Genomic DNA, 12,195 nt, shown 5'->3' with positions numbered 1-12,195 from the left:
TATGTATGCTTACATATATAAAGGAAATGAATCAGAGCAATGATACAAGGGACTGGAGGGAGGGATTAAAATTCTAAGATATTTAGTCTACTGTGAAGTGATATAGTATCATTTGAGAATGAACTTGGATTCATTGTAAATGTATATGCAAACTCAAGGGCAACCACTTAAAAAAAAAGAAGTATAACTGGCATGCTAAGAAAGGAGAGAAAATGGAATCATGAAATACTCAAAACCACAAAAGGCAAAAAATAAATAAAACAAAACACAAAAGACAGAAAAAGAGTAAAAAGCATAAATAGAAATAAATAACAAAGGCAATACATGAACAACAGTAATGAATATGGTAAATATTAATCCAAATATATCAATAATCACTTTGAATGTCAATGGTCTAAATGTACCAATTAAAAGACAGAGATTGTCAGAGTGGATCAGAAAACACAACACAATTATGTTTGACTACAGAAACCCATTTTAAATATAAAGACACATATAGATTAAAAGTAAATAGATGCAAAAAATATACTATGCTAACATGAATCGAAAGAAATCAGGTATAGCTATGTTAGTTTCAAACAGAGCAGACTTCCTAGTAAGGGAAGTTATCAGGGTATTGCAATAATAATAAAGGGGTCAGTTCTCCAAGAAGATATTATAATTCTTAAAGTGTGTATGCACCTAACTGCAGAGCATCAAACAGATGAAATTGCAAGAAGAAATAGATGACACCACTATCATATTTCGAGACTTCAACACCCCTCTCTCAGAAATGAACAGATCCATCAGGCAGAAAATGAGGTAAGGAAGGATAAAGTTGAACTTAACAATACCATCAATCAACTGGATATTATGGAGACTTATAGACTATCCAACAACAGTATGATATACATTTTTCCCAAGCTCACCAAGATATATCACATTCTGGGTCATAAAATACATCTTAACAAACTTAAAAGAATAGATTCATACAATGTCTGCTCTCAGACCACAATGGAATTAAACTAGAAATCAATAACAGAAAGATAACCGGAAAATTTCCAAATACCTGGAGATTAGCAGCACACTTCTGAATGACACTTGGTCCAAAAAATTGTTTTAATATTTTGAACTCAGATGTTAATTAGACTTATTATGGTGATCATTTCACAATATATACAAGTATCAAATCAGTATGTTGTATACCTAAAACTATATATTTCATATGTCAATTATACCATAATTTTAAAATATTTTGAACTAAATGAAAATGAAAATTTAAGATCAAAATTTTGAAGATGCAGTAAAAACTGAAAACAGTGCTAAGAGGGAAATTTATAGTATTAAACTAGCAGCCCGTTTGCACGAAGATTCGTGCAATAGACCTTCATTCACCTGGCTGCCTGCACCAGTTTTCTGCCGGCACCGGGGACCCAGGCCTTGGCTGTGGCCACCGCCTTCTGCCTTCTTTCAGGGTCCGGGCTTGGCCCTGGGCGGTGGCCTTGGGCTCGGCTGCACCCAGCGTCCCTGCTACCCGATCTCAAGAGCGAGGCGAAGGCACCCCGCTGGCGCCCAAGGCCGGGAAAGCCTCGGGCGGCTTCCCAGCCTTGGGCTCCTCCGCACCCCAGCGTCCCTGCAACGGTTTCCTGGTAGGCGTGGTTGATGGGCATGGCTTGGTTGGTGGGCGTGGCTTGGGCGTAGTGAAGGTGCGGTCAATTTGCATATTTGTCTATTATAAGGTAAGATGAATATGTGATATATATCTAATCATATAGAAAAGAAGAAATATATAAAATCAGGGATCTAAGTATCTACCTTAGGAAACTAGAAATAAAGAAGAAAATAATAATAATTAGAGCAAAAGTCAATAAAGTTGAAAACAGAAAATCAGTGAAGCCAAAAGTTGATTCTTGGAAATGATCAATAAAATTGATAAGCCCCTACCAGGCTAAATAAGGAAAAGTGAGAAAGGACACTAATTATTAATTTAAAAAATTAAAGAGGAGACATTACTACAGATCCCATGGAAAACAAAAAGATAGTAAAAGAAAACTGTGAACAACTCTATGCCCACAAATTTGATAACCTAGATGAAATGAAGATTTCTTGAAAGCTATATCTGCCAAAAGTTACACAAGAATAGGCCTGTATCAACTGCAGAAATTGAACAATAATTAATAACCTTCCGAAAAAAGAGGAGGAGGAACCAAGATGGCGGCATAGTTAAACAACTAATCTGCTGCCTCACACAACAATTTCAAAAATACAACTAAAAGACAAAACGTCTACCACCCAGAACCATGGGAAAGCTGGCTGAGTGGAAGATTTACAACTAAGAAGAGAAAGGAGCACAAACGCTGAAAAGCTGAGGTACGGAGGCACGTGAATCGGGCTGGCGGCGGGCAGCTGGGTGCGCGGCTTTTCTTCAACCCGCAGAGAGACAAGCTCCCGATCACTCTGAAATCCAGTTTCTGGGGACACTCGGGGGACCCAGGCACCTACGGGGAGAAGCTGGACTCTCGGCCATCGGGTCGGAAAGTGAGAGTGACTTTTTTGCAGAGGTGCGCCCAGCAATCATTGTTTACTGCGCTGGAGCGCGGGGCGCAGGGACTTGGAAAAGTGGAAAGGCAGAGACGGCTGATGCCAGCCATCGCCGTTGGCCACGCCCCAGCCTAGTGACGCTCTGAGACCCCGCCCAGCCCTGAGGCCCCGCCCCGCACATTCTACAAACCCGCCCAGGCTCCACACAGCGGCTTTTGCATATAAATGGCCTGTTCTGTGGCAGCTCAACCAAATTAACTGCAACTCCAGTCAGACTGCTCCAAATCCGCCCAAGCAAAGGAGGAGAAAACTAGCCCTTGCTGTAGCTCCTGCTGGGGGACACACAGTACACAAGGGTACACCAAGAGTGTCCACCTCAAGTAACTGGGAGGCTGACCCATTGAACCAATAGGACACCTAGTACACAAAGCTACCCTACCAACTCAGGGAAGCAGCGAAAATGAGAAGGCAAGGAAACAGATCACAAACCAAAGAAATGCAGGAGAACAAGCGACTGGACATAGAGTTCAAAACCACGGTTATAAGGTTTTTCAAGAATTTCATGGAAAAGGCCGATAAATTCAATGAGACCCTTGAGGATATGAAAAAGGACCAACTAGAAATTAAACATACACTGACTGAGATAAAAAATATTATACAGAGACCCAAAAGCAGACCCAAAAGCAAGAATCAACTCAAAGATTTGGAATACAAAGAGGCCAAGGACACTCCTCCAGAGAAGCATGAAGAGAAGAGAATTCAGAAAGTTGAAGATAGTGTAAGAAGCCTCTGGGACAACTTCAAGCAAACCAACATCAGAATTATGGGGGTACCAGAAGAAGAGAGAGAGCAAGATGCTGAAAACCTATTTGAAGAAATAATGAACGAAAACTTCCCCCACCTGGTGAAAGAAATAGACTTACAAGTCCAGGAAGTGCACAGAACCCCAAACAAAAGGAATCCAAAGAGGACCACACCAAGACACATCATAATTAAAATGCCAAGAGCAAAAGACAAAGAGAGAATCTTACAAGCAGCAAGAGAAAAACAGTTAGTTACCTACAAGGGAGCTCCCATACGATTATCAGCTAATTTCTCAACAGAAACCATGCAGGCCAGACGGGAGTGGCAAGAAATATTCAAAGTGATGAATAGCAGGAACCTACAACCAAGACTACTCTATCCAGCGAAGTTATCATTCAGAATTGAAGGGCAGATAAAGAGCTTCACAGATAAGAAAAAGCTAAAGGAGTTCATCACCACCAAACCAGCATTATATGAAATGCTGAAAGGTATTCTTTAAAAAGAGGAAAAAGAAGAAGAAAGATAAAAATATGAACAACAAATACATATCTATCAACAAGTGATCCTAAAAGTCAAGTGAATTAAAAATCTGAGGAACAGAATAAACTGGTGAACTTAATAGAATCAGAGGCATAGAATGGGAGTGGATTGATAATTCTCAGGGGGAAAGGGGTGTCTGTGTGGGGAGTATGGGAAGAGACTGGACAAAAATCATACACCTATGGATAAGGACAGCGGGGGGGGGGGGGGAGATAAGGGCAGAGGGGGGGTGGGAACTGGGTGGTGGGGAGATATGTGGGGAAAAAGGAGAAACAATTGTAATCTGAACAATAAAGATTCATTAAAAAAAAATTAATAACCTTCCAAAAAGAGAAAGCACCATACCCAGGTATGTTCACTGGTGAATTCTACCAAACATTTATGGAAGAAATTATACCAGTTCTATATTACCTCTTTCAGAGGATAGAAGCAGAAGGAATACTTTTAAGTCATTGTATGAGACAAGCATTTCCCCAATACCAAAATAAGACAAAGACATTATAAGGAAAGAAAACTACAGACCTATACAGCTCATGGACATATATGCAAAATCTCTCAACGAACTATTAACAAATCAAATCCAAAAATATATAAAAAGAATTATACAACATGATTAAGTGGAATTTATCCCAGGTATGCAAGGCTGGTTCAACATTCAAAATTCAATTAATGTAATCAATCACATTAGCAGACTAAAAAAATCACATGGTTACATCAATAGATGCAGAAAAGCACTTGGCAAAATCCAGCACCCACTCGTGATAAAAATGCAGTAAACTAGTACTTGAGGGGAGCTTGCTCAACTTGATAAAGACCATATAATAAACCTACAGCTAACATCAGACAGATGATGAGAAACTCAAAGCTTTCCTACTAACATCAGACACAAGGCAGGGATGTTCCCTTTCACCATTCCTTTTCAACATGATACTGGAAGTTCTTGGTAATGCAATTGGGCAAGAAAGGAATTTAAAAGTGTACAAATTGGGAAGACATAAAATTGTCTTTTATTGCAGATGACATTGCCATCTACGTACAAAATCTAAAAGAATGGACAAAAAAAACCCACAACCTTTGGTACTAATAAGTGATTATAGAAACAGCATTTGTTAGAACATTGGTTAGGCCAACCCAATTCTACTGAATCTGAAACCCTGGGGATGAGACTCAACAATCTGTTTTAATAAACCCTCCCAGTGGCTATAATGCACATTCAAGGTCGAGAACCACTGGTGTAAGCCTTCTTCATGATTCTTAATATGTCAACCCAAGTGCCTTTCATAATCTGATTTAAGTCAGTGCTTATGTTCATGTCTACAAAATGAAGCATCTTCAATCTTGTTTTAAGCAAAATTGTGACGTAGGTGAAATTTATCTTTGGCATCCTATCACCTTTTTGTCGGCCCATTTTCCTGTCTTGCTATTATCTATCAGGTCTCTCTTTATCTTTTCAGTGGCTGCAATTCAAGGGACTTCTACATTAGGGTAGATTAGAGGCCCCTACAGAATAAGATCTAAAAATACAACTTCTAATTATGAAATATAGAGCATTGGCAGACTAAGTGGGAAGGAATGTGGGGATGGCATTGACAGTGACCCTCTCAGGGCCCACTGATTGCACCCGATGAGCAGATGCCCATTCCCCTGACCTTAGTCAGCGGAGGAGAAGCCCCTTCCTTTCACTGCCGGGCTCTCATGAAGCGGCTGACACAGTTTCAGAAGACCTGGCACGGGCACCCTGGCTGGATGCTTTGTGCAACTCCTTCAAGTCTTGCCTGTGCCCTTCCCCTCTGTTGCACCTGCTCATTTTGTCATCTACATGGTGCTTTGCAGCCCATAGCTTTCCTGCTTAAACCATGCAGAGCTTTGACAACTATTCAGAGATTCGTCTTCCTCGGGGATCCAGCTCTCTCCCAAGGGGATTAGCTGAAAATAAGTCATACTGGTATTTAGCTCATATCTGCTTGTCCCAAGGCTTATTTTAAACTGATTACTGAAATTCATTTTCCTACTTTCTCCCCTAGGGATTATAGAACACGATGGCCCACCAACCTATCTGTCCAAGAACCCCAGTTGCCTAAGTGATAACTGATAGGGTTCAAAGAAAATGCACAGCCCTGGCTCTTACCAACACTGTCCCTTTCCTCTCCGCACACACGTGCTCACAGGCAGATAGATGTGCATATTTACCCACAAAGGTCACTGAGTCCTGCACATGTGTGATGGACAAGCTCAGCAAAAACCCTCAGTTATTTGTCATGACTGAAAATCCCTACGTTTGGCTTTTTCTTTCACAATGTTTTGAATAGCCTGAGTGAGCCAAATTCTCCCTTTCAAGTTATCAGAACTCAGCAGGTTCAGTAAAATTGCTCCTAAATAGGATGCTGTCTGGTTGAGAGAACTCATGGAACTTTCCAGAAGCAGGAAGCAGATGGATTAGAATATCTCACAGGTGAAATGAAAATCCTTTGAAACTCGGACCAATGAGGTTAAAAATGAATGTGGTTTAGAGTTTGCTGATTATGCCCAGAGTTCCCAGGAGCAGGAAGAAGCACACAGCTGAATCCTCAGAAAGATCTGGCTACATAAGCAAATTGAGAGGGAGAGGTGAAGCAGATGTCTAGGTATTCAGCCATTTTCTGCTCCAACCTCCACCTCTATTGTTGAGTGAGAGGCCATTGGGGGAAGAGACTAATTAATGAAATTGGCCATCTTCACTAATCTAACCCACCAGAAAATTACTCTATTAGCAACATGCTAAATGTTGTTTCTAGGGAAAGTAAAAAAGGCTGATGATAGTGTTCATCTTCGGATAACTACAAAAATATTGTTAATGTTACTTCTGAGCTGCAATGTTAACTACAGAAGTCAGGTGATCCCAAATTGCTGTTCCCATAGCAACTGTAATTCAGTCGGCTCTGCAAGCCTTTTCATAGATGAGGACAATACCTCCATATTATTGTTGCTGGGAGAAGTGCAGTTCTTTTATTTATGTCCAAGCTATGGAAAGTTGTACTTAATAGCTTTCTTTTTGGAATTGTGGTTGTTAGAGACAACAACAGTCCTTTTGAAACACTGAAAACACACGTTTTGATTCATGGGTAAACAGTCATGCAGCTCAGAGCTTCACATTTATAGGTCATAATGGCCTCCAGGAAAATTCAAAACTCCTCTATTCCTTCCAATATAATCCCAGAAATCAGATACCAGGGCAAAGATAAGATGAGACTATGTATCCCAAAATGGAAACTATTCCCTCATTTAAACATTATTAGACTTAATCTGTTATACTATTGATGATTGAATTTGTGATTTTAAAATAAATGGCTTACTTATTTTGGTTTGATTTCAACCATTTCTCAGTAGAAAAAAATTACTGGATGAAAAATAATGAGAAAAGTTAGAAACAAAATTTCTGTAAATATTTTGGAAAACTTGTCAGATACCAAAATGTGATAATGAAGTGGAATGACGAAAACTAGTCATTTCCCAGTTAGCTAACACCTTTAACCCTTCAAGCCCAGAAAATTTTCTGATATTGATTGACACTGGGATGAAATTAACCTAATCCTATTGATGCTATTCTGGTTGTTTTGGGAAATGTATCAAGCTAGTTCTTACTTATCTCTCAGAGAAGTAAGCCATTATCCAAGAAGGCAGAGAAATAGAAACTGGCCCAAAACAGATGTACTAGTAAAGCTAACCAGGATGAGATTAAAGGTGAAATCAACAAGGATTAAAAGAATATAAATTTATACCACATACAACTAAATCAGAATTTTTCTCTCCCACAAATGAGGGAGGAAAAGATTTTTTAAATGCACTGATAGTAACCAAACAAAAAAGCCATAATCTAGAGCAATACATTTCAGTAACTGGTGGCCAAGCAGCCTTTGGTTCCTAACTCTGCCTCTATTTCCCACCCCTTAAACACATGCCCTAAAAAATGAAGTCAGGAGATGAAAATATGAAACAAGAAATGGAAACCACAGGACCGCTTCCCTATGCATATGTAAAGGCTTCCTGTCTGGGTTCGGAACTGGAGAAATGATCCAAAATCTTCATCGGAATGGCCTATGTTTCATGTAGGTGAAGTGAATCCTGATTTAGGACATTTAACATATTCCCAGAAGAATGAGCCCCCAAATTCTCAAATAAAGACTAGACAGCTAAGCTCTCCCTTTCCCTATCCCCTGTCCCATCAGGCCCTAATAGAGTAGAGAGCACAAGGCAATTAGCCCTCAAACTGTCTCTTGAAAGGGAAAATTAACTCACCTCCAATACGGTGGCAAAAGGCTCAAGGAATCAGCACATGGCAGCTACATGGTGTCAGAAAGTAACATAGCATGCGACAGACAGACAGGCTAGCCCTCAAGGAAAACAAAACTTAAGAAACAGAAACAGATTCCTCACAAGGTTTAATAAGAATATAACATATTCTTAGAATTTAGAGTATAAATGTATTTTTTTATATTTTTATTGCTTTCAGAGAGGAAGGGAGAGGGAGAGAGAGATAGAAATAGCAATGATGAGAGGGAATCATCCATCTGCTGCCTCCTGCATGCTCCACACAGGGAATCGAGCCCACACCCAGGCATGTGCCCCGACCGGGAATCGAATTGTGACCTCCTGGTTAATAGGTCGATGCTCAACCACTGAGCCATGTCGGCCGGGCTAAATGTATTTTTTAAAAAGCATAAAGCAAGGTTAGAAAACAAGAATAAAATTAAAAGGAAAATTGAAAGTCTAACAAATCAAGAACAAAAACAACATTATTGTAAAAATCATATCTAAATAGAAATGTTAATGTATATAAGAAACTGTGTTGAAAATCTGGTTACTAACAATGAAGAAAAGTATACATACAATCACAGTAAATACAGATGATAGACAAGGAAATTAAAGGCAGAGAAAGAATCTAAAAGATATGAAGACATTAAAATATATAATCTGAGGATTATAATAGGAGTCCTTGAATAGGTATTCTAACCAATTAAATGGGAGACATATTGAAAAATATAATAAAGTTTCCCAGAAATGAAGGACCAAACCTATTCCAGGATATAGAATATAGAATGCTCAAAACCTGAACATCTCGTTTAAGCTATTAAACTCTAAGGATAAAGAAATAAATCTGCAGATGTCAAACCAGAAAAAGCCAATGTCCTACAAGGGAGGAAAAAAATCAGGCTGGCTTCAGACTTTCCATTGCCACACTTAGTGCCAGGGTATCTGAAAGTGGAGAGAGACCCTGGGATGTTACATCCAGCCAAGATGCTGTTAAGTATAAAGACAACAGGGAGAGCTACTTAATCCTGAAGAACTAAAGCAACTTTGAAACTGTTTTGAAGAAAATACTTGATAATGAGAGTTCAGTCAATAAAAACATCCAAATAACTCAGAAATGGAGAAGTCATGGTAAAATAGCTGGTGAGAACCATTAGGTATGTTTAAGTGTACAACTAATCCTAAACACTTAAACATACCAACTCTGGGAATTAATATTGCAGGTAGAATATGAATGCTATCAATTGGGCTAAATGGAAACAACCACTAAAAAATATGGACGATAGGGGACTAGAGATAGAAGTGAGAAAGTACTTATGTTTTTATCTTTCCCAATTGATTCCCAATCAGTACTATCTAAAATTATATCATGTACTTTAAAATGCCACACATAATTATTTCAATCTCATATTATTTTATAATTTTTTAACCTTAGAATGATCACTTATGGCATAATTATATAGTGCCGAAATTTTTATTTGAAGTTTATCAGTCATTTCTCTTTCATTGCTACTATTCAGTTATAATTAAAATTCATACTTTTTAAATAGCACCTAGAGTATGGTCTCCTTTTATCAAAATCTCTCTGTACATGTATCTTAAATATTCAGCTAATGTTTATGATTTTTTTCTAGGTTGTAAGACATTTTTTTAAAAACTTCAATTTTTGTAACCTTCAGCATTTAAAAACCTATTCTATATCATTATGCTTTGTGTTATTGAAAACAACTGTGCAAACTTTCTTAAAAATAAAAAATAAAAACATGCCAAAAGTGATTAATTGTGGGGGGGGGGTGAGTATTTGGAATTATTTTCTTCTTGGTACTCTTCTGTAACTTTTTAAATTTAAAAAATTAAAGAATTAATTAGTTAAGAGTGTGTAGAAGGTGAGGATAAGAGAATACGATACCCTGTGTTTGAAGACATTCCCATGCACTCAACTCCTTTTTGGGGGGTTGAGTCCATGTAGCACTGAAATCTCTTCTGGAACCATATTAATGAATGATTGTGGAAGCCACTAGCTCTCAGTGAGCATATCTTTATGGGGGTAGCATACGGGACAATTTTCTTTCCACCAGAAGGTATGGAACAGATTTGGGCACACTATGAAAGAGGACAAGAGAGACACCCATTGAAAACACTTCAGGGTTCAAACATTCTTTAACAGCTTTGTTGAGATATAGTAACTCACATATTATAACATCCACTTTTTACATGTACAATTCAGTGGTTTGTAGTATACTCACCAAGTTGTGCTATTACCATTGTCTAATCCCAGAACATTTTCATCACTCCCAAAAGAAGCCCCATTCTCATTAGCAGTCACTCCCTATCACCCCCACCCACCAGCCCCTGGCAACCACTCTGCAGATAGGCGTATTCTGGTCCTTTTATATGATTGGAATCACACAAATTCGGTCTTTTGTGACTGGCTTTATGCACTCAGCATAATGTTTTCAAGGTTTACCCATGTTGTACATGCATCAGTACTTCATTTCTTTTTCTTTTTTTAAGTATATTTTATTACTTTCGGAAAGGAAAGAAGAGGGAGAGAGAGAAAAAAATATCAATGATGAGAATCATTACACTGGAGATCGAGCCTGCAACCCGGGCATGTGCCCCTGACCAGGAATCGAACCATGACCTCCTGATTCATAGGTTGACGCTCAACCACTAAGCTATGCCGGCCGGGCAGCACTCCATTCTTTTTAATGCCAAGTAATGTTCCATTGTATGGGTATATCACATTTCATTTATTCATTCATCAGTTGATGGACATTCTGGCTGTTTCCACATCTGAGCTGTTATGAGTAATGCCATTATGAACCTTTATCTACAAGTTTTTGTGTGAGCATATTTTTTTATTGTCCTTGGGTATATAGTAGGAATGGGATTTCTGGATCATATGGTAACTCTGTTTAGGAGCTCACACATTTAAACTTCCTCTTCCTCTTTGTTCCCAGGCAGAAATGGTGCACAGCGCTTTCCAGGCCCAGCGGGCTTTCCTCCTGATGGCCTCTCAGTACCAACAACCCCAGGAGGTAAGAGTGCATCCCTAGTCACAGGGCTGCCTAGGAATGGGCAGTGTGAGATAAAACAGGAAGCAACAGAACCAGTTCCTGTGAGTGACAACCTGAAAATGAGAGTTACAGCACGTGTGGGTTCTGTCTCTAAGCCAGACCATGATATGGAACATCTCTTCTGTCTTCATAATCTTATTATGGCCAAATTCATACTGTAACAATTGACATCACCAGTTTAAAAGGTCAATTTCTTTATGTCACCTATATCTTTTTTTTTTGAATGAACAGTTTATTCTTTTAATCTTTATTGTTGAAAGTATTACATATGTCCCCTTTTTTCCCCATTGACCTCTCCCAACCCACCCCCACCCCCCACCCCAGGCCTTCACCACCCTATTGTCTGTGTCCATGGATTATCCATATATTCATACAAGTGCATTGGTTGATCTCTTTCCTCCCACCCACCCTCTCCTATCCTATTCTTTTTACTATTCTCACAATAGTTTTATAATCAAGAAAGTGTTTACTGTTACTTTTTAGTTCATACTTTGTGCTGCTTTGTTATCAAAATATGTTCACATCTATCATCATATATATATTCTACGTATGAATTTGATTATCTTCTATTTCATAAGCTCAAGCAGGTAAGACTAGGCTAAAAAGTAGATCTATTACCAGCATTCTTTATTAAATAAGAAAAAAGTAATTGTTTTGACTAAATATTCTTCATCTGAATTTTGGTACAACCATATAAATACAGAAGGTCATTGAATATGCACTATAACACATATTTTAAATTTAATAGCTCATTTTTAATTCTAAAAAAACTCCTGAAATTGAAAAAGTGAAGATGAGAATCCTGGGAAACTAGGACTTGGACTTTCAGGGAAGGAAGCTCAGCTCCATAAAGTTCCAACACTTAAGACCCTAGATCCTCCCTGGAACCATGGCCCCCAGCCCTGCCTGTGCAGTGGCATCTCCCGGAAATTTTTTAAAATATCAATGTCTAGTTCTCACTCCA

The 12,195-nt window shown here is 38.7% G+C and overlaps 1 protein-coding gene across 2 annotated transcripts in view; it reads left to right on the top strand.

Annotated features, from left to right (window-relative positions):
* CAP2 (cyclase associated actin cytoskeleton regulatory protein 2) overlaps window positions 1-12,195 on the top strand; it is a 143,516-nt gene that overhangs the window by 44,758 nt on the left and 86,563 nt on the right. For both annotated transcript variants that reach the window (XM_054720782.1, XM_054720783.1), the window contains one exon: window positions 11,115-11,192. In XM_054720782.1, the coding sequence (XP_054576757.1) occupies window positions 11,115-11,192 (78 nt within the window). The remainder of the gene's footprint in view (window positions 1-11,114; window positions 11,193-12,195) is intronic.

This window comes from Eptesicus fuscus, chromosome 9, assembly GCF_027574615.1.
Source record: "Eptesicus fuscus isolate TK198812 chromosome 9, DD_ASM_mEF_20220401, whole genome shotgun sequence".
NCBI lineage: Eukaryota > Metazoa > Chordata > Mammalia > Chiroptera > Vespertilionidae > Eptesicus > Eptesicus fuscus.
The sequence above is the reverse complement of the archived record's forward strand: the minus strand, read 5'-3'. Positions and strand labels throughout refer to the sequence as shown.